We start from the raw sequence: 23705 nt of genomic DNA, 5'->3' as shown, positions 1-23705 counted from the left end.
AAAGAATTTGTAAGAAACAATAAGCCTAAACACATAAGTTGAATATGTTCTTTACATTTCAAACAGTGTATGAATACAAGTACAATGGCTGTATGATACCCATTTTACAAAAGCCTAGTACTGTTATCAGTCCTCTATCCAATTGTAAGCACATACAAAATACAATCCTAAAACCTACTCACCTGTCTACTTTGCAAGCTTTGTACCAGCCGCCATACTCCCCAAATGACGAGCCATCTTTCAGCTTTCCCTAAATCATTAAAGAATAAGAATGGATTTTATGTGGGTCATGCAATTATGCAAATGCACATAGAGGGCATAGAAAAAAATAAACCCTTACTTTGCATTCTTCTCTCTCTTCTGCATGCATCCAAATGGGTTTGTTTTCATCTGAAAAATTAAAGAGAACATTTTCAGCATAAGGACCTCTGAAAATCTTAGGTAAGCATCAAAAATCCAAGTATAAATACATTTCAAATGTAATTCAACACTATGTCAAGCTTATTATACAGTTGGTCATTTCAATGCTACTTTTTTCTTTTTAAATCCTGGATTCATCAAAAGTAAGTAATTACAATTTGAGTTTAGTGGTAATAGCGAACAATCTCCAAAATGTGTTTGTTTATGGAAAATATTACTTATCCTGTAAGCATCTGTTTGTAGTGTTGTAGATTCACATGTTCTGTATATTCCTGCCATCTAGTCTTGGGCCTGAATATTTGCAACTTGTGATTCTTCCAAAAGTTAGTCAAAGGATCTTTTGTAACACCACCTTTAGTCCACAATCAGGGGCGTAGTTTAGCCCGTGAGATGGGGTGAAGGTGTGAGATGACCAAGGTTAGGGATGGACTGTTTCCATGAGGAACAGGATCCATACTGAAGGATCAGGACCAGTACTGTTTTGCATTAGGTGGGCTTCTTTCTAGAGATTCACAGTGACAAAAAACAATAGGTTTAAATTTCTACCCTAAGTGATTGCCACTAGTTAGACTATTTGCAAACATTCATCCCATCACTTTTTGAATATTTGATTACCAGTAGTATGCCTTGGAACATAAAACTGGGGCAGCTTCCCACACCTGCTACTGCTAAAGTTTATGAATTCCAAAAAGGAGTATATTTGGACCCATTCGAACAGTACTTCTATGGGTTCAGATTTACTACTTTTTTATTTAGTAAAAGGGGACATACGGAAAAATAGACAGACAGAGAGATATGATCCCCCAAAAATAAATTATCAAGCTAAAACCCGTAGTGAAATGAAAATGACGAGAAAAACAGCCGTAGCAGACCTAATTTAGGGCGCCCAGACTGAACTACCAAATGCAGAATGCATTTGAGGGGGTGTCAAACCCAAAACACACCCATTGAAGCTACATCCCTGCCAGCCCCACCTGGGCCTGATTGTTCTCCCTGGGAATTCATGTCCATGGTCACATACAACCACAACGCCCTGGATTCACTGCGCTTGCGTCACTTAAATGTATTTTCACTGCACACACTCTTCTTTGTCTTTGGTACAAGAAACCATGATGGTAGAGTTAGCAAAACCGTACATGTGGACAGGGCTCCATATTTCTAGTACTCACCTTTTAATTCATTTTATCAAGGGACTGAAGGCTTCATGTACTAAGCCAGAGTCGCAATTCAGGAGGGCGCAAAGACAAATTAATAGGGTGATCCAGAGCAGAGCAAGAAGTCTAGGTTGGCCCTGAAAGTCCATGCAAAAGCCGAGCCATGAAAATGTTTGGCATATATATTAACCAATAAAACCATAATTTAACTATGATACAAGCTCTTCAAAATTCAAAAAAGTGATTTTTTTTAACACGCAGAAGTGTTATATCACTGCATTGCCAGATATTTATTAAAAGTGATATACATGGCTCGCACGACAATGTCATTAGTGAACTACGAGGCATAAAACCTTAGCAAGCCCTATATTTTTATTATAGATGAAGCAACAATATAGACTAATAAATCAAACATAGGAGGTGCTTGTACAGCACACATCCTGATCTCAGGTATTTAAAAGTGCGCTCATATGTGACAATAAAGAAAAAGGATGCTTTGTGAAATAACATATTTGCCTAGGATCACATAATTTGGCCATGCAGGAAAGCCGTATTGATTCCAGCTGATCTAGTTTTAACTTTTCAAATTCAGCCACCAGATGAGTATCTGTCTCTCTCCCTCCTGTTTATATCAAAGGTCACCGTTATATCTTATATTCTTAGCTCAAGACAAACCGACACAGATAGCAAATCAGACTCGGGCCCCCAAACCCAACTACCAAGCCAAGAATGCATTTATTTGGGGAGAATCACACTCCAAACACCCCCTGAAGCTACAACCTTGTCCACAATACACCTGTACAGTGGCTTCACCTCAGATTGTTTCCAACTCGGTGGGTAAGTAGAGTAAGTGGTAGAGTAAGTAGAGTGCAGTGTCGAAGACAGAGTGTGCTCTATCTAGTAAAGGAAGAAACAAAGAGAAAATAAAATCTGTTATCGCCGACTTCCACGAAGAAAGCAGGGTGTATGTGAATCTACAGCACTACATACTACAAGCTGATGGTTACAGGGTAAATAAATTTTTACGTTTGTAGCATAAGTAGCTGTAAATACCATTGTTCTGTATGGACTATTAAACAGTCCCTATCCAAAGTGGTAACTACCAATCAGATTGTATTGAAATTATATTTATATAAGCTTAATACCCCTAGTGTTGAAGTGCTTTACAACAAGTAGAAAGCTCCTCCGGAACCTATGGTTACTGTTTAATTCAGTCATCATTGGTGTTTGGGATCAGTAATGTGCTCACAGGAAACCCTTACATGTATTTGCTTCCATTTTTTGTGGCAATATTACATTGATACAAGTTAGTTGTGATCATTTGTTGGGCAATATGGGTTCATAGGTTGGTGAGATGAATCAATAGGCTGATGATTGAGATGTTTAAAAAAGTGTTCTTAGGACAGCTCGGCCAATCAAACCTCGTTGGAATGCTAGAATGTCCACAAAATAAGGCTTGGTAAAAGTATGTGCCACTGACCAAGTATTGGCCCTGCAGATGTAACTTAGAAGGATATTACCTAAAAAGGCAAGAGTTACATTTGTTTTGCTGGTCGGGTGGGCCTTAGGAGGCCATCCATCTACCTGGCAATGCTAGCTTTGTAAATGGCATGCCCCAGTGGGATTTCACGAAAGCTAAAATAAATTAAGTACATTTCTTAAAGGCTCATTTCTTTCAATGCAGGACTTGAGCACTATCTTAACATCCAGAATGTGAAGGGCCCTTTCTCTGGTTGTGGAATGAAGACGGGGAGCTCAAAGGGCTGGTTCATGTGGAAAGGCAAAACAACATTGGGCAGATATTTGGGATTGGAGCGAAGTACTACCCTATCTTTTTGAACTTGGATAAATGGTTCTTGAACTGTGAGAACTTGATGCTCACTGATATGTCTGAGAGAGGTGATTCCAATTAAGAAAGTCACCTTCCAAGATAAGAACTGTAGTCGACAAGAGTGCAGGAGTTCACACAAAAGACTGAGTATTGTAAGAACCACATTAAGGTTTCAGGCAGGTACTGATAGAGTCTTTGGAGGTCTAACCCTTTTAGACCCTCCATAAAAGCCTTTATAACTGGTATTTTGAACAGAAAATAGTACTGTCTGTTTTGAAGGTATCCTGCAATTTCAGTTAAGTTCAATATTATGGAAATGTAGGCAAGGCTTGCGTTTAAGTGTAGGAGGTAAGACAGAATGTCCTGCACATAACTTGTTAGAGGGTCTAAGTGTTTAGAGATGCAATAATGCATGATCCTTTATCACCTAGCGGCAAAACAGATGTGAATAGTGGAAAATTAGGCTTACCATCAGGATAACCATACATTCCTCTGGAAGGTTTAGGTAGCCAAACTCTAGTTATTCCGGTGCCAGATTCTAAGGTTCAGCTGTTTGGAATCGGGGTGGTCTTGTGCGGACCATGAGTGATAAAGTTTGGTGTGTGGTCTGGTTTACAAGAGTTATCCTTAAATCCAACAACGTTACCTTCAATGGTAAACACTATCTGCAGATACAAAGGACTTCCATGGGCACTCGGATGGCTCCATACTATCCAAATATCTACATTGGCAAATTGGAGCATCAAACCACTGGTATGGCTAAGATACACTGATGACATTTATAGTATGGAATGCAGGAAGTAGAAGATTAGACAAATTTACAGCTTATATCAATAGTAGCCATCCTACCATCATATTTACCAGCAAGAACACTAAACAGAAGCACCAGCTTCCTTTTCTGGATGTACTGCTAGCTGTTTATGGACAGAACACTGTACCTGATCTATACCACAAGCCTACAGATGCTCATTTTTAGCTAACCTGGACTTCATGTCACCCACACCACACTATACTCAGCGTCATCTACAGCCAAGCACTCTGCAGAAATTAGGACACTTGTAAAGGACATCTATAGGAGCTTGCTAAATTATTTAAAATATGAGGCCATCCTCTGCATACCATACAGCAACAAATTGAAAAGTCTTTGCTGTGAACCAGGGAAGTACTTATTTGGAATACAAACTATAGAAACAAAAGTGACAGAATCCCATTAGTGGTGGACTTTCATCCATCAGCTCTTAACTACAAAAACATAATGCAAAAAACGTTCCCCTTATTATCCACCTGTGAAAAAAATGAGAAAGGTTTTTCCAAAACCGCCAGTCACTGATTTTCTCAGAGCTCCCAATTAACAAACTCTTATTGTGAGAGCTGAAATCAAGCAAGCTATAACAGATGGAGGGGTTCATTGATGTGGTTCTAAAATGTGCACTTCAAGGTAATACCTTTTGCAAACATCAGCAGTAACAAGTTCTGTCACACAAAAAAACCTATGGCATATGACAATACATTACATGCAGATCAACAGGCATTATTTATGTGATTCCGTGCCAACACCAAAGCTATAAAAATCAATCAGTATATAGGTCAAACAGTGAATAGCATCCATACACTATTCAGGAATCACAAATCAGCAATAATTAATAAAAAACTTAACAAGCCTGTAGCCAATCATGTTAACCTTGTGAACAATTTGCTATCAGATTTTTAGATCTTCCCTGTGGAATACGTCATAAAGGAACTACTACTGGCCAGAGAAAACTTCTAGATGTACCATTTAAAATGATTACATCCAGATGGACTGAACATGACTGACACCACCACCAGATTACTGCATATATCAAAAGATCTCAGGACTACATTGAAGTGGAAATATATCCTTGTACTTTGGCGTATCACTTCTTTCTTGGCTATTACATTTCTTAGTGACTCATTTCACGAAACTTTCAGCCAAAAAAAATTCATCCACCTCAGCTTCTTCCTGGAAAGTTTCTATGATCTGTCAAGCGGGGCCAAGAAAAAAGTGGGGTCCCATTTTCGATCGACTTCTTTCAACACATCGACAGCAAAAACTGCCGAACAGAATGACACCAAATTCGTAAGGAAGATAGATCTTGGTACATAGATTGGTTTCCGTTCAGTCATTTTTGAAAAATTTAGTGTAAAAAAATAAGTGTATGGTTTGGCATTTGGGCTCGTGAGAGGTATGTGCGCCTTTTGAGAGAGTACAAAATCAAAAAAATGGAGCAGTGCGATTGGTCAAGAGGCTCGTTTTTCCAATGAGCTTTCACGCTGTCAAGGGTGTGAGAGGCTCTCAGGAGTCTTGCAAGTGCTTTGACTGGCTAGCTATTGGAATGTTAGAAATAGAAACGCCACCATTACTGTTTACTGTGAAAAATTGGAGGTGTTGTGGAAATGAAGTAAAACAGCTGTGTAAGGGACAGCAGAACGGCATGCTGTCCCCCTAGATTTAGAGAGGAGGAGTCTAACACATTTTTTTACAATCGCATGGAATTGTGAATAGTAAAGAGTATGTAAGAGATGTGTAAGACAGAGACCCTGTTTAAAAGGTTAAAACTTTTTTTTTTTTAAATGTTGGGTTCTTATGAGACTCGCAGGATTGTGAATAGCAGGAGGAAGTAGGCAATGTTTCATAACACTCTGCAATGCACACTTGTTATTATATGAAGGAGCCTTACTGGAGATAAGGTTTATCAGACTATTATTTATGCTCATTCGTTTGAGAAGAGTTGCGAGTAGAGTTAAGGGTCATCCAACCAGCCTATTGTCAGTCAGTCAAAGAAGGTTTATTCTACTATACAAATCATAAAAGCATTACACATAAAAGATTAAAAAGATGTAGAAAAGTTACAAATCTGGATTAAAACGTTTGTGTAAAATAGCAAAAAAACAATCAGAGCAATCACTACAAAGTACATTATATGACAAGACAAATAATAAAAGCATAAAAATCAGACGGTCTCATCCACCTTTAAAATCATATTGGGCCCCACAGTTAACCTCATGCCCACATGCAACTACATGATTTAAGAAAATGTTTTCATTTTTCAGCCATGATTTGATGGAATCGAATATACCACATCCACCTAAAGAATTTTGCCACAGGGATTGCATACCTAGGAGATGGATCAGAGCGAAGAATTTGCAGAGCTGTGCTGTGTGAGCTAGTACATATATTCTTACAAAGCTGTGCCAACCAAACTTTACGCAGGCCAGCGTAAGCAGGGCAGGCAAAGAGCACATGCAAATAGGTTTCTGCGTGTTTAACACATAGCTGGCATTTATTGTTCCCGGTGGTGGACCATTTAGATGTAAAGCGCTTTAGGGGCTAAGATCCTGATCTAAATTGGAAATAAACCTTTCGGTCCCAAGGCTTTTTAATAATATCCCAGTAAGGCTCAGGCATAGTTTTATCTGTAGAAAAGACCCCGAAAGTGAAGTGGAGTCATGGCGCCTAATTTATTTATTCATTTATAAAGTTTCATGTGCAACCATTTCCCAATACATTTCCTAGAGACTGTCTTTTGACGGGAACATGGGGGTGGAAGGGGAATCCCACCGGTGTGATAAGGCCATTTTATTAAAAAGACTTCTTAGATCTCGCAGCCAGCTGATTTTATGGAATTGATCCAAATTAATGATATCCCTTAGGCCCTCTGCATACGCAGCCAGTTCCAGCATACACCATAGTCTATGTCAATACAGAATTAGCCGTAACCTGGCAAGATCCGTCAGGGCTTTTCTGCCTTGCTCATTTTTTAGGGAAAGTGTGGGTGTACTCTGTGGAAGAGTAGTGATTGTACGCAAAAACATGTTCTCTGCAATTGTTAGCTGGGACATGTTCTCCCCACAGCTCAGCCTCATAGAGGACTGAGCTCACCCCTTTGCTATTATAGATTTGGAGTATCGGGCTAAGGGGCTTTGTCAGGGAAGTTTTAAATTCCTTTCTCAGGTTGCCGGCTAACAGCCGATGTTTAAGTGCCATTACTTTGATGTGTGGCTTCCACCTCATGTCCTTCTGCAGTTTAATACCTAGGTAGACAAAAGCATTAATCTGCTACAGGGGTAGCCCGTCCATCATCATTTCCCCCTTAAAGGATCTATGCTGGTTGAAGGCCGTGAACTTTGTCTTGGCGGCATTCATTTTGAGACCTCGCAGGAGACAAAACTCTTCATAACTTTGGAGAGCACGCTGTAATCCGCTCAGAGTTTTAGAGATTATCAGCGTGTCATCCGCAAACATTAAAATGGGAAATTTTCTTCCAGCTAGGACAGGTGCATAAGTGTGGATGGCATCAAGGAAGTTTGCGACTCCATTTATGAAAATAGAGAACAATGTGGGAGCCAGCACACATCCTTGACGGACGCCCTTTCGCACAGGGAAGGGATCTGTCTTATTTCCTAACGGTCCCCAACTTATTTTTGCGTAATTATCCTCATGGAGGCGGGCAACCAAGGAAAGTAGATCGAGTGACATCCCCATCTCCTTCAGGACCTCTCACAGTTTATTCCGTGAGACCAGGTTGAAAGCAGATTTGAGATCGACAAAGGCAGTGTACATACTACCCTTGCCGAGAACTATTGTCCGCCAATATACAAGGACAAAACAAAAGATCTGGTCAATTGTGCTAATATGGGCCCTAAAACCTGCCTGGAGGGGGGTAAGAATGGTATTTCCATCAATCCAGGCCTGGACCTTGGCCGAAACAAGCCTGTCTACCACTTTTTGTATTGAATCTATAAGGCTTATCGGCCTGTAGTTACCAGTCATGGATTTGTGTCCTTTTTTGTATATTTGGATTATCTCCAGCCCCTGCCAAGTGGCTGGGATAGGGTCTCCTTGGGCTATGGCATTAGTGAGTAATAGTATATAGTTGGCACATTTTGATCTGTCGTGCAGGAAAATATTGGCAAGAACACAGTCTATACCCAGGCCTAATGTGCATACCCATCATCTGAGATAGAGGTATGAAAGGAGAGTCCAGTCCCTCCTGACACCTTACTACGCACACCTATAACTCCAGAGAGCGATCTCAACAGAGAGGCCAGTCCCTTGACACACCCTGTTACGCATACCAGTCATCTGAGAGAAAGAGGTCTAAAAGGAGAGGGCACTCACTCCCTACACCCTACTACACACACCTGTCTTCTGAGAGAGAGGTCTGAAAGGAAAGGCCAGTCCCTCTTCATACCCTACTACTCACACCTATCATTACAGTGAGAGGTCTAAGGAGACAGGCCAGTCCCTCTACACACCCTACTATCAATCAATCAATCATAGCATTTGTAAAGCGCACTACATACCCGTGAGGGTTTCAAGGCGCTGCGGGGGAGGAGAATGCTGCTACTGCTTGAAGAGCCAGGTCGTGAGGAGTCTTCTGAAGGTCAGCAGGTCTTGGGTCAGCCTTAGGTGGATGGGGAGGGTGTTCCAGGCCATGGCAGAGAGGTGGGAGAATGATCTGCTGCCGAACGTCGTTCTTCAGATGCGGGGGACTGTGGGGTGGGCGAGGTCGGCGGAGCAAAGCTGGCGGGTGGCGGTGTAGAAGCTGAGTCTGCTGTTGAGGTACGCAGGTCCGGTGTTGTGGAGTGCCTTGTGTGCGTGGGTGAGGAGCCTGAAGGTTATCCTCTGGTTGACGGGGAGCCAGTGCAGGTCTCTCAGGTGGGGTGTGATGTGGCTGCGGCAAGGGATGTGGAGGACCAGGCGTTCTGGATGCGTAGAAGCCGTTTCAGGAGTTTGGCCAAGGCTCGTATGTAGAGGGCGTTTCCGTAGTCCAACCTGCTGCTGACGAGGGCCTGGGTGACCGTTCTTCTCGTTTCGGTGGTGATCCACTTGTAGATCTTGCGGTGCATGCGGAGGGTGTTGAAGCAGGAGGAAGAGACGATGACCTGCTTAGTGATGGATAGAGTGGAGTCGAGGATGAACCCTAGTTCGCGTGCGTGGTCGGTGGGTGGGTGCTGGAGCTGTTCCCAGTGCGATCGGCCACCAGGAGTCGTTCCAGGCCGAGGTGGTGGATCCGAGGATGAGGACCTACGTCTTGTCAGAGTTCAGCTTCAGTCGGCTTCTCCTCATCCATTCGGCGACGGCCTTCATTCCATTGTGAAGGTTGGTTTTGGCGGTGTGGGGGTCCTTGGTGAGGGAGAGGATCAGATGGGTGTCATCGGCGTAGGAGATGATCTTGAGGTCGTGCAGTCGGGTGACGTGGGTGAGCGGTGCCATGTAGACGTTGAACAGCATTGGGCTGAGGGATGAGCCCTGGGGTACGCCGCAGATGATCCCGGTGGCTTCGGAGCGGAAGTAGGGGGGGGTGGAGGCGGACGCTCTGTGTTCTGCAGGAGAGGAATGAGGTGGTCCAGTCCAGGCCTTCTCTTGGATCCCGGCTTCGTGGAGCCGTGTTTGTAGGGTGCAGTGGCAGACCGTGTCGAAGGCGGCTGACAGGTCCAGGAGGATGAGGGCAGCGGTTTCTCTTTGTCTAGCAGGGTCCTGATGTCATCGGTGGTGGCGATGAGGGCATTCTCGGTACTGTGGTTGCTGCGGAACCCGGACTGGGACGGGTCCAGGTTGCTGTTATCCTCTAGGTAGCGGGTCAGTTGTTTGTTGATGGTTTTTATATGACCTTCGCCGGGAACGGGAGCAGGGAGATGGGCCGGAAGTTCTTGAGGTCCCTGGGGTCCGCCTTGGGTTTCTTGAGTAAGGCGTTGATTTCAGCGTGCTTCCAGCTCTCCGGTAAGGTTGTTGTCTCGAAGGAGATGGCTTTCCAAAGGTGGAGTGAGATGGCGGTGCTGGCTTTGTTGAAGATGTGGTGAGGGCATGGGTCTGATGGAGATCCTGAGTGGATGGTGTTCATTGTCTTGATGGTGTCGTCGTCGTAGATGTTGTTCCAGGAGAGCAGGCGGTTGGTGCAGATTGTGGTTGTAGGGGTGGTGGTCTCAGTGGCTGTCAGGGCGGTCTTGGATGTCTGCCATTTTGCGATGGAAGAAGGTGGCGAGCGAGTCGCACAGGTCTTGCGAGGGTGGGGTGTCGTTGTTGGAGCTGGAGCTGGGGTTGGAGAGTTCCTTCACGATGTTGAAGAGCTCTTTGCTGGTGTGTGAGTGGTGGTCTAGTCGGTCTTTGAAGGAGGACCTTTTGGCTGATCTGATGAGGTGGTGGTGTCTGCGGGTGGCGTTTTTGTGGGCTGCGTAGCTGTCCGGTGTTCTTTCATGGAGCCACTTCTTCTCCAGCTTTCGGCAGGTTTGTTTGGAGGCCTGGAGGTTTTTAGTGAACCAGCTGGCTTTCTTGATGGTGTGTTTGTTAGAGGGTTTCTCGAGTGGGGCGAGGGTGTTGGCGCAGTCGTTGATCCACTGTCTGAGGTTGCGTGCGGCGGTGTCGGCGTTGGTGGGGTCGACGGATGGGCTTTGGATGAGGGTGGTGGTTAGCTGGTCTTCGGTGACTCTGCTCCAGCAGCGGCGAGGCATCTGTTGGGTGCGGTGGTGCGTGGTGGGTTTCCGGAAGGTGAAGTGGATGCAGCGTTGGTCGGTGCAGTGGAGTTCAGTGGTGTGGTTGCAGGAGACGTGGGGGCTTGCGGAGAAGATGGGGTGGAGCGTGTGGCAGGCGGAGTGAGTGGGCAACGTGACGAGTTGTCTGAGTCCGAGGTTGGCTAGGTTGTCGATCAGGGTGGTGGAGTTGGTGTCGTTGTTGTTCTCGAGGTGGAAGTTCAGGTCCCAGAGGAGGAGGTATTCCGTGGAGGCAAGAGCGTGTGGGCTGACGTAGGCGGCGATGGAGTCGCTGAACTGTGGTCGGGGTCCAGGGGGTCTGTAGAGGAGGGACCCTCTGAGGGTGGTGTTTGGGTCGGTGTGGATCTGGAAAGGCATTTGTTCAGCGGTGCTGAGGGTGTCATCGGTACTGGTTGAGACTCTGAGGGTCTTCCTGTGGAGGATGGCGATTCCTCCTCCTACTCCATTGGTGCAGCCCCTGCCGGAGATCTTCTAGCCTTCCAGGATTGCTATGGCGATGTGGGGTGCCAAGGAGGGGTTAAGCCAGGTCTCCATCAGGAAGGCGACATCTGGGGAGGTTGAGTCGAGAAGGTCCCAGAGTTCAACGGCGTGCTTGCGGGCGGAGCGGGTGTTGAGAAGGATGCAACTGAGGTAGTTGGGTTCGTTCCTGGTCGGTGGGCTGGCGGGTCGTGTGCTTGTGAAGCTGCAGTTCTGGCAGGAGAAGGGTCCTTGGATGCGCTTGGGCATGGCCAGGCAGCATGCGTGTTGTTGTCCAGTGTTGAGTGCTTGGAGGGTGTTGGCGTCGTAGCGGTGTTGGGGGTCGCGGGGGCCAGGGGTTCTGATGCTGGGCGCGGTCAAGGCGCGGACGGGCGCAGACGGGCTTGCCTTCGGCGCGCCCGCTGTGAACGGCCGCGCTGCGGCCGCCATTAGAAGAGGAGAAGGAAGGTGGGAGGGAGGAGCAGCTAGGAGGTGGGAGCGGGGAATGAGAGAGCAGGGGGGAGAGGGACACAGCGGCGGGAAACTGAAGGGAATACCGGTGAGGATACAGAAATAAAGAAAAGGGCACAGTAAGGGGGCACAAGAGCAAAGCACACAGCGAGTGATACAAAAAATACAAATACAAATTACAGTAAATAAGAAGAAATAAAACTACCAGGACACGGGTGCGAGCAGTGAGGGCCTCGAACCCCTGTCAGCAAGCGGTAGCTGGGCTGAGAAGAGGGCACACAGGTGGTGCTGTGCGGTGTGGGGAGCGACATACCAAGGTTCAAGGGTCGCACTGCAATGCATCTCACTGTGCAAAAACGAAATCTGAGGGAGGTATAAAAGGAAAGAGCAGTCCCTCACCACACCTTACTATGCACACCTGTCATCTGAGAGAGAGGTCTGAAAGGAGAGGCCAGTCCCTCTCCACACCCTACTACTCACACCTGTCATTACAGAGAGGTCTCAGCAGAGAGGCCAGTCCCTCCCTACATCCTACTAAGCACACTAGTCATCTGAGAGAAAGAGAGAGAGAGAGAGAGAGAGAGAGAGAGAGAGAGAGAGAGAGAGAGGTCTGGAAGGAGAGACCAGTCCCTCCCCACACCCCATTATGCACACTTCTCTTTACAGAGAGAGGCCTCAGTAGAGAGACAAGTCCCTCTCCACACCCTTAAACGCACCCGTATAATTACAGATAGGGGGCTCAGCAGAGATACCAGTACCTCTACAAAACCCAATATGTACACCTGTCATTTTGAGAGTAATGAGACCTTAAAAAAATATTGTTTGTGACATGTCTTGATATCAGAGTTACAATAACTGAGCAAATACACAATTTCCATTGACTATTCATTGTTCAATATTCACACATGTTATAAAGATTTTGCAAACAGTGAACCAAATCCTATTTTGTTACTATTAAAATAATGTTAAACCACAAATATATTATACAGTTCTACTAACATACATACACCAACAAAATTAATTAATTTACTTTAAAGAAAAACTAGAAATTAATTCAAGTAACTATAACTCGTGCCCTAAGGTAATAATAGCTCGTGCCCCAGTCATCCACAGTGATATTATCAATGATGTCAAAGAAGATGTAATGAGTTATGTGATATGTAGAGTAATTAACAGCGCATGGAGAGTCTGTGAGTTATAGTTACCTTAGGGCACAAGATATAGTAACTTGAGATTACTCCAACCAAATCTGGTGAATTTTAGTGGTGTTTAGAGTTTTCAAACTGAGCATTTCACCTAAATTTAACGCTTCTTTAACCTTTCTTTTTCTCAGTGAATTTCTAGGCTTTTTTTTTAACAAAGTAATATTCATTTACCATACGCTAATCCAATGCCCCGCCGCGCAGGGCATCTAGCTGTGCACGGCGGGGGTTGGTTGCAGGGCCTGAGCCAACCTCCCACATGCAGCAAACCTCAGGCTCCGCATGGTTGTACGCAGTGGGAGAATGGCCTCAAGGCCTGGCCCTGGGGATCCCAGATTATTATTTTTTTTTAAATGAGGAGTGGACCACGTGGCTCTGTCCTTGAGTCTCCTTAGTCCCTGGAGACCCCCTGCCCTGGGCCACTATTAAAATTAAAGGGGAGGGGGGCTGCATGGCCACCCTCCCCGGAACTTGTTAGGCTGTGGGGACCCCATCCCCCAACATTAACGTTTGGAACTCAAAAACACAGAAATGTACCAGTTATAGTCAGCAGAGCTAACTATAGCTTGAGCCCCACCAAGAACTTCTTATGACCTCACAGATTACTCATGACATGTTCTATGATTTGCATATAGCTGGGTCTGAACTGAGGTGGCGAAGTGAGCTAAAGAATGATGATGGATTCAACCCAGATCTGTCACTGAGGGTGAGTGTCTGAAAAGATTCAGTGCTCCATCCATCATCTCCTTGTGTTTGCTATGTTCGATGACATCACTTATGACATCACTGATGACATCTCAAATGACATCATTCATGACCTCATCAGAGAGTGCTAGTTTATTTGATTGTTTATATAGTGGCGGACAACTACCATATTACATCTCTACCTAATTTTGTACAGCTTAGGCCAACTAATAGCTGTATTTGCAAAATAAATGTGCTCCTAATGCATCATAGGTGTGTACAGGTATTGAACAGGTTATAAATCTTTGTATTGAAGAGTAAGTCTTTGTGCTGATGACAGTTGACGACTTGTGTTTAGCATGTTCCACACAAGTTGTTTGGGTTCTGCCGAAAATGATTCTTACTTTTTTTTACTTAGATAACTTTATTTCGGTCAAGCTGACCATAAAAGTACATATAAATACATCAGTACAAGTGTTGATAATACAATAAATAGTCATAAAATGTTTTTAAACAAGCATTAGACCAAAGCTATCTAGACACACAATAATTTAAAAAGAAAAAAGCATATGCGCCACATTTTAAACTAAAAAGGATTGCCTCCTACGCCACATGCTAAGCAGATAGCGAGAAACCGCAAACACAATAGAAGGTTGGGTGTCATATGTTAATATCCTACACGCTTGAGTAAAGTGCACAAAACCCAAGTTTCTACATATTGGGATCAGGCAACATTTTCTAATTACATGATAGGCAGGGCAGAAAAATAGTACATGCGTTATATTTTCAACTTTATAATCACATGCAGGACATGATGCAATATTAGAAGATAACCACTTGGATGAAAATGACCTAATTGGTAGTGTACCATGCCTGAGCTGAAGGTATAACTTTCGGGCAAGTGGTGGCTCAATCAAGTCCATGAATTCCTCTGTTCTCGGTTCCGGTTTAACCAGGAGGAACTCAGTAGTCAGCCTACCCAATAGCGCAGAGCTCAATAATGTATCATGGTACTGTCTATGTGTCAGTGAGTGGAGGTCCTTTTTTGATATCCCCATACAGAAGGACTGGTGCTTCCCACAGTTCCGGAAAACCCAGCTGGTCACCAGTAAATCTAATATACTGGAGCCATGGAATCCTCTTGTTGCGAAGAGCACTCCATACCTCACAGAATTCGGCCCTTTAGGTGGCCAATTCAGGAGCTGACCACAGCCTCTTCCAATACATGATTGGCCTTGCACTTATAATCTCCTCAATTGAAGCTATACCAAGATCAAACCTAAGGGGGATCAGCGGTGTGCTCAGTGGTAACCCAACTAGATTTCTCATAAACAACTGCTCTGCCTTTTTAAATGATTCTAACATGGCAAATATTCTACGTAGTAGATACTAAGTATTTGTGAGCTGCCTTGAGTTATTAAACAGGATCGTCTCAGCATTACAATTTCTATATAACCTTCTAATGTATGTAGATGTGCTTGTTTTGCTTGAGAAGATAGGCTAGGTTTCACCACAGTAAGAAGGCTGCAGGTACTATGATCCTTGCACCTTCAGACTTTAGTTATTTCAAGCAAATAGTGTTTTTTTGGACAAGTGTTGCAGAGTGTACTCTGTTCATAGACTGATACTTTCTAATACTCTGTATTGTATTTCTCATGAGAATTTCACTGTCTGGAAACAGTGTGGGATAGAGTACATTCTCTCCATAGAGAAAAATACTGTTTACAGTACCCAGTTTTCTGACTCATATCAACTTCATTTCTCAATATAGGTTCTGGGACTGTGAGGTTTGATACAGGTAAAAGCTGTTCGTTGTGGGGCATTCATTTTGGAACAGACGTTGAGTATCTTGAGGCTGAACAGTTGTATACATATTTAACACAGTGTGCAATGAGGATTTCCCATATATCTGTGGTCGATTATTAATATGAACTAGGCTACCCGTGAAGTGTATGGTATAGGATCAATATTGCAAATAACACACTTGCTTCACCAAAGGGAGTTGTATCTGTGATGGCCTTAATGATGCAACATATTATTCTGAACTATTTTGTACTTACTTTCAGAACTCTAATGTCATACTAGTTTATAGAGTAATGCGTACATAAGAATCTTGGATGTTGTCATCAGTGATGTCATTTGAGAAGTCATTAGTGATGCCATAAATGATGACCTAGAACATTTCATGAGTTCAAAACGTTAATGTTGACACTGACCTTTAACCTTTCATTTTCTCAGTGACTTTTTATGATGTTTTAAAAAAAACAGATCTTTTGATCACACTTAACTATACCATTACTTTAACCTTTTTTTCAGTGAATTTCTAGTTCTTTTTAATATAATTTTTTTATTATATTTAACACAAGGAATGCCAACATTCACATCACACGACCGGGCTTGCGGCAAACCTCTTACATGCATCCAACACCAGATTGCGCACAGCCTTTGGCTGTGCCCGCAGGAGGTTGGCAACATCCCTGCAGGCAGCCAACCTCACTCTGCACAACCTTTCGTAGGGTGCGGCATGTGTTTGGCCACATAACCTGGCTTGCAGCCAAGCCCTGCGTTTAACACCCCCCAGGCAGCCATCCAGAAGCAGCCAACCTCATGCAGCGCACAGCCTTTGCAAGTGCGTAGCTTAGGATTAGCCACAGGGTTTCCCACACGTCATGTGTTGCAGTCAGGTTCTGCTTCCAACTACCTTTAGGCAGCAAACTCCAAGCTGTGCACAGCCTGATTGATCAATGGGCTTGACTTGTGGCCAGGCACTGTGCCGAACCCACGGTAGGCTGCCAACCCCACACGGTGCACAGCCTTTGGCATGTGCAGGGTAGGGTTGGCATACGGGCCCCGGGGACCACATCTTCTGCAGCCAAAACATATATATTAAGGGGAGGGGGCACACAGCCCCCTCCTCGACCCTTAATTGGCCCCGGGAACCCCATCCCCTGCAGTCAAATACAATAAGAAAGTCAAGGGGGGCACTCGCAGCCATCCCACCCCAAGCATTATTGGCTCCCGGGAAATACCATCACCAGGGCCAAAAAAATAAGAAAAGGGAAAGGGGCCATTTGCGCCCCCTCCCAAGCCTCATTAGGCCCAGAGGACCCCATTCTCCATGGCCTTACGTATTTTAAAGAGGAAAGTGTCATTTGCACCACCTCAGACCCTGGAGATCCCATCCCACAGTGCCCCCTTTTCTTTTTTAAGGGGAGGGGTCCCCAAGTCTCATTCGGCCCTGGGGACTCCGTCTCCCGTAGCCTTTTCTTTTTTTTCATTTAAAGGGGATTGGGGTTGCGTGAGCGCCCTACCCTGAGCCTCATTACCCCCTGAGGAGCCCATCCCCAAGGGCTCTATGCATTTTAAAGGGCAGGGGGTCACCCATTCCCCCAGGCCTTTTTTTTTTAAGGGGAGGGGGGCATATGGCCTTCCTCCCTAAGTCTCATCAGGTACTGGCTACCCCAATCCCAGGGCTGTTTATTTGTATTTTTTTTAATAAAAACTGAGAAGGGCCACGTGGCCCCCCCTCCCAAGCTTCATTAGGCCCTGGCGACCCCATTCCCTTAGTCCATATCTATTTTGAAGGTGAGGGGCCCCCGCAGCCCCCCTCCCAGAGGCTATAATGGCCCGGAGCCCACATTATGTATAGGTGGGTGCCTTGTTACCCATCCAGATCACCCACCATGCACAACGTTTGGGGCTGTAGGGAGAGCTCAAGGGCCTCTGCGACCTTGCACCTGCCCCAGGGAGCAGCTATTTATGCTCCTGGAGGGAGAAATATCTTGATATGTTTCCCTGCCTGCATCAGTGCACAGCTAAAATGAGCCGTCCCAGGGAAGTAGGGTCCTTGTGGCCTTTTAGATGCCGAAGGAGGGGCCCCCTCCCCTTTTTTTTTTTAGATTTTCAGACCCAAAGGTGGGCCCACTGGTGCCTTTTCTTTCCTTTTTTTTTAAGGTTTGTCTCGGCTCCGAAGGGCCTATAATGGTTTGTGGAAGGGACCTCACAGCCCCCTTCCCCTTCAATTTAATACATTTTTATTTTATTTATTTTATTTTATTTTTGTGTTTTATAGAGCGCGAACTTGACCTGTGAGGGTATCAGAGCGCTTTACACGGTATACAGTGTTGAACAAACATTTTTAAGTCCGAAGCATCGGAGGTAGTCAGTAGGCAGTTAAGGACTGTGATGGCCTTGATCCACATCTGAAACTCCGGGTTGGCTTTTGAAGGGGAGATCAGGCGAAATTCCGTTTACTTTGCATTAAGTTGGATTGGTTATTGGCTAGCCATTGGACAGTCAGTTTCAGGGTCTAATTCAGTCAAAGGATCTCCTTGAGCGAAGAGATGTTGATGTATATTTGGGTATCGTCCGCATACATATGGTAGGAGATGTTGGCGGTACGGAGAACTTCGGTGAGTGGCTCTAGGTAAAGATTAAAGAGGGTGGAAGACAGGGTTGAACCTTGGGGGACACCGACCGTGACCGGGATGGGAACTGAAAGTTTGCCGTTGATGAGGAATCTCAGAGCGGTTGTGGAGGAAGGACCTGAACCATTCTAGAACTACGCCATCCAGACCCATCCTGAGTTTGAGGCGTTTAGAGTAATTTTTCATGGTTGACCGTATCGAAGGCGGAGGATAGATCAAGGAGGATTAGAAGGCAGGTTTTGCCTTGGTCTAGGGCTTGGAGGGCATCATCCACGATGTGGAGCATAGCAGTTTTGGTGCAGGGCCCTGGTCTGCATCAAGATTGGAAGTCATCAAGTAGGTAGACGTTGTTGATGTTCTGACTTTGTTGCTGTTGCACACTCGTCTCCAATAATTTGGCTAATAGCGGGATATTGGAGATAGGTCTGAAATTGTCAGGGGAGGCTGGGTCCAGTGAAGGTTGTTTCAAAATGGGGAGGACTTGGCCGGTTTTCAAAGGGTCCGGGATCAAGCCCTGCTGGAGTGAGGCGTTGATAATTGCAGTCCTGTAAGGAACGATGGATTGGGAGGCAGCAGCGAGGCAGTTGGAAGGTAGCGGGTCATTGAAGTGGTTATTTGGTTTTAATGTAGAGAGGATTTTTGAGATGGAGTCTTCATTATAGTATTCAAAGTCAGTCCAGAGGGCTTGGTTTTTAGGAGAGGCCATGATGGTTGGTGCGGAAGAATGGGGCAGGACAGGAGGGGTTTGGGAGTAGGTGGTGGTACGGAGTTCAATTCCTAATGCTGTGATATTATCAGCGAAAAAGGAGGAGAATTCATCTGACGATATTAGTGATTTGGGGGATTCTTTCGGTGTTTAGTCAGTTTATTAGATTGGAATTTGACCAGTTCAAAGAGCTTTTGGGGTCTATTCTTGGCGCTCCCCAATTCCGATCTGAAATATTCTTTTTTGCAATTGATGATGTGCTTGATGTAGCCGTTTCTCGCCTGGTGGGGAAGATTTAGATGAGTTGCAGAGGGGGGTTGTCCCCAGTTTCTTCCAGATTGTCGTAAGGATCTCCTCTCCATGTTGAGGGAGCCAGTGAACCAAGGGTTTCTGTCTTTGATTTGTGTTCTTTAGTTTTAGAGGGGCCAGGTCGTCCAGAATGTTTGAAATGGATGATGAGTAGTACTCATTGAGGTCGCTGAATGTGGTTATGTGCAAGGAGGGGGGGGGTCAGATTTGCAGTGAGCCTCGAGTTTCATAAGGTTAAGGTTCTTAGTGTCTCTGGTCCAGCGTTTGTGAATCACTGGTTGAGACGACTTTGTCTTGCGGGTCCTGGGTAAAATGAAAGAGATGGAGTGATGGTCAGACAAGTCACAAGGGTCTATGGAAATAAGCTTGACTGCGGAATCCTTAGAAATGATCCAGTCAAGGATGGCTCCTTTTGAGTGGGTTGGCATAGAGCAGGCTTGAGTCAGGGCTTGGTCGGTTAGGAGGTCTTTGATGGCGTTGACGTAGGGATCTTTAGTGTCGTTCCAGTGCAGGTTGACATCATCCAAGAAAACCTCTGTGGAATTGGAGGAATTCTTTGTTGTCATGATTTCCAAGAGGTGATCAGTGAAAGAGTCACAAAATGTGCAAGTTACAAAGGTGTAATGAGTTGCTGCAGATGGAGAGTGCAAGGTTTTCGCAGGAGTCGGTGGTGTCCGTTGAGAGTTCTGTGACAAGCAGGGAGGATCGGTAGGTGCAGGCAATGCCTCCTCCTTTCTTGTTGGAGTGTCTATCCAGTGTGGCAATGTTGTAATTGGGCGGGACTAATAAGTCCAGGCAAGGGGAAGAGTATTCATTTAGCCAAGATTCAGTTAGAATGGCTAGGTCTAGGTTTTTGTCCAGGACGAGGTCAGCAATATCAGCTGCATGTTTGACTGCTGAACTGCAGTTGATTAAAAGACCAGACAGGGGAGTGTCTGGAGGAGTGTCAGGAGTCTGGGCGAATAGAAATACAGGCGAGTGGTTGCTTTTTACCACACTTCTGTAATGGAGGGTAGCTGGCCTGTTGGGGTTGATGGTGACCGTGCTGATGGGGTATTTGGGACTCTTACCTAGCGGACGGGGGATGGCTGGGATAGAGTTGTGGTCTTGGAGGATGGCTAGGATTTCGTTTTCCGTGAGGTCTAGAGGATTAGAGGAGGCGGTGGGAACGTTGTAAGAGAGTGCGAGAGCTCGGGATTCCTCCTCAGAGAGGAGGCAGGGTTGTTTACATGGGTGAAGAGGTCTCAGAGGTAGCAGGAGTTGATGCTTGGGAGGCTCGGTGTTCGTCGGGGGGGGCAGGGGAGGGGGGAGTATACAGTGGCTTGAGTTTAGCAAGTGAGATCTCAGCAAGGTGAAGGAGGTTCAGAGAATGCTCTGGGCGAGTTTAGCCGCTCTGGAGTGCAGAGTTTCAAGATCAGTATAAACTGGGGGTGCTAAAGGGCAGGTATTCAAAATTTCAGGGCCAGTCAAGGGGGCATGTAATGGTGGAAGGGGAGAAGGATTGGCTTGAGAAGGCTCCGGAGTCTTTGGAGAAGGAGTACCTAGCTCGCGATTTTGGTGTATGGCTGGCGGGGAGGAGCTCGGAGGTCTAGGGTGATTCTGTTATAGGTGCCGGGGGATGAATTATAATGGTCGGGGTGATCAGTGGTGGGAGCCATTAGAGGGCTAGCTCTCTCAGGGACGGGGGACATTGGGAGCGTATCAGTCTCGCCGTCAGTGGGGGGCACTAGGTGGTTGGAGATCACAAGTGTAGGGGAAATTCTGTAGCCAGGGATATGAGACATGTTGGGGGGGATAGGAGGAACTGAGAAAGAGGCCCATGGAGGGCTGGTATGTGGATGGCTAGGCCTGTTAGGTTGGCAGGATGATGGATCATTGGTGCGGGTGTTGGTTACCCTATCAGAGTTCTGTACGTGGTTTCTGAGGAGGGGAAAAGGTCTGAGAATTTATTGAGGTTGTAGGTTGAGACTTGGATTAGAACAATGCCGTTTTTGTATAGGGTGATGGAGAGGTCAGCTCGCAAAGTTGGGGAGGGTGCTATTGTGAGCTTGGTGCCGTGTTGGAATGTGCCTGGTTAAACGAATATTGAGAAGGTGCGCAAGGGTTTTTTGCCAGGAGGCGGTTCTTCTGGAGTAGAAGATAAGGTCATTATTGACTGTGCCGATGTCTGCGCTGTAGCGCAGGTCGGATATCATCGTCTCAGGGTGTCTTTTTAGGGTGGCGTGCTTGAATGATTTAGTGTCGGTTTTGGAAACCTTTGGGGGGTAGACTATAGTAAAGGAGTTTTCCCCAGACATAGATAGGTCAGGACTCAACATGATGGTTGGGTAGGGAAGGGACTAGTAAGCAGTAGAGAGGATGGGTCTCCAGGTACCACGGCATGATGGAACTAAAACGACTGAGGTTTGTCACTCGAGAATGTTGCTCGTCAGTCACCAGGGCAGGGCGTCAGCTCAGAAAAGTTTCAGCAATTCAGATGAGCAGGAAATGATAAAGTCAACATATCTCCAATTATAGAAGAAGGTCATTAGAGAGGGCCACTACAGACAAGAGTGCTGCTTTCCAGCAGACCATTAAAAAGTTGGAGTTAGCCTTAACAAAATGCCTGCCGTAATAGATATAGGCCAAATTAGAAGAGGGGAGCTGTTTATAGTGTCAATTGTGTGTGAGTTAGCCCTTTTATGATGGCTGCCAATTTAGTATGGGGGCGTTTAATGTCATGTTTATGACTAATTTACTTTAATTTACACTGCTGCATTAGCAGCATCTCATGGCTCCTACCAATGTAGATTTGATTTCTAACTGTTGTTGTACACCATTCCAAGATGGCTGCCGCTTTTCCTTTTTGTGTTCAGTCCTCTTTCTATGCCCATTCTTGTGGGATCTTCCCCATGAAGCCGAGTGCTCTTGTGGCAGCAGAGACCCCAAAATGAAGTATTGGAGTCCCGGACAAACGGGACCCACCTACCCCCTGTGACAGCAAAAACGGGGGAGCTGGTCCAGATTAAGATCAGAGGCCTCATGGCGCATTGGAACTGATTTCCTGGGATGATTGAGGGGAGGGCCCGCTGCGGAGACAGCCGGTGCCCCCTCGTGAAAGGCGCGGGCAGGGCGTTCGGCAGGCAGCGACTCACCCGGTTCCTGGCTCCAAAGGAAACATACCAGCCTCCCCCACTGCTCTGAAGGCATCGGGGGCTCTCAAAGTCGCTCTGAAGTAGTCGGGGCATCCGCTGGGTCCACCACGCTGTCCGCCTTCTCCACGCTCAACGCTCTGGTCCTGCTTCCAGAAGATTGAAGGTCCTCGGTGGCCCAGAGAAAGTCACAGGGCACCCGATGTGCTCACCACGCGGCCTACCATGCCCGATGGTCCTGTTCTGTGCAGTGGGAGACTACAGCCCAGGGGGCGATGATCCATGGGGCTCCCGGCAGTCCTCTGTGAATCACCGGGCATCCCCTGCCACCAGCGTCCGGCAATCTTCCGTTCCAGGGGTCGACGCACGCTGAGTGATATCTGTAATTGTAAATAACTTTAAATCCCCCGGGACCTTTCAAGGCTCAGGGAGGGGGTACATATGTCTCGCTCCCCTTAAACAATGCATCCCTGGGCCGCCATTTTTTTTATGATCCTGGGTGATTGCAGTAAAAATTGCTGATCCTTCTGAGTCTCCTATCCTTCCCCGGATATCTTTTTTTCCCAAACTTCAGGACAGGGGACTAAGTCCTCAAGTCCTGTAATGGCTGCCAGCAACATTTTTCTTATGTTGCTGGTAGCTAACCAGAGCGCTCGCTCCCACGGAAGTCAAACTCCCACAGGAGCCAACTGCCCATTGGAAATAAAGCTTTCTGGGCCAATCCGAATGCTCTGTTTGAATTGCACGCCCGCAAGTGTCTCTCCAGCCTCCTGCGGAAGCAACCCTCCAGATATACAAATATTTTTTACCCTTAATTACTTTAAAATAAAAAAATTTAAAATCACTGGACTGATTTACACAAAATCATAAAAAGCACAAACTGTGGATCCAGATTGAGCTTCCTGAAACATTTGGAACAATTCCGTTCAGCAGTTTTTGCTGTAGCCTTTCTTAAAGAAGTCTATGGGGATTTTGCGTTTTGGAACCCCCCTCCTATTTCTGGCCCCGGCTTAAAAAACGATTATGCTGGAACTTTACATGCGCAAACTAATCTCAAAAAGTAGAACCTTTTGGAAAATCACATTGGCGGAAGTTATTAGCGACAAAAAAACGCTTTTTCTATGGAACAGCTGACCAAACTAGACCTACCCAGTTAACTGGAATATCAGTTCGTTCACAACAAGTACCCAAAGATACCAACATTCATAAAACCCCATAGAATCACCCGGGTAGACCTATTGTTTCTTCCTGGGGATCCCAGCTTGAAAACACTTTGAGATATTTTGATTTCTATCTCCACCCCTCTATCACTTCCCTGCCATCTTACATACAAGATAGTAAGGTTTTCCTGAGGAGAGTCTATGATATTCCTTGGGAAGAAGATTATCTCCTTATCAACCTA

At 45.8% G+C, this 23705-nt stretch overlaps 1 protein-coding gene across 6 annotated transcripts in view; it reads right to left on the bottom strand.

Annotated features, from left to right (window-relative positions):
* KLC1 (kinesin light chain 1) overlaps positions 1–23705 on the bottom strand; it is a 405752-nt gene that overhangs the window by 84272 nt on the left and 297775 nt on the right. For all 6 annotated transcript variants that reach the window (XM_086937867.1, XM_086937865.1, XM_086937866.1 and 3 more), the window contains exons 10-11: positions 341–390; positions 183–250 (exon numbers count right to left, since the gene is read on the bottom strand). In XM_086937867.1, the coding sequence (XP_086793993.1) occupies positions 183–250; positions 341–390 (118 nt within the window). The remainder of the gene's footprint in view (positions 1–182; positions 251–340; positions 391–23705) is intronic.

Source organism: Lissotriton vulgaris, chromosome 9 (assembly GCF_964263255.1).
Source record: "Lissotriton vulgaris chromosome 9, aLisVul1.2, whole genome shotgun sequence".
Classification (NCBI taxonomy): domain Eukaryota; kingdom Metazoa; phylum Chordata; class Amphibia; order Caudata; family Salamandridae; genus Lissotriton; species Lissotriton vulgaris.
This window is presented reverse-complemented; position numbering and strand designations above follow the sequence as displayed.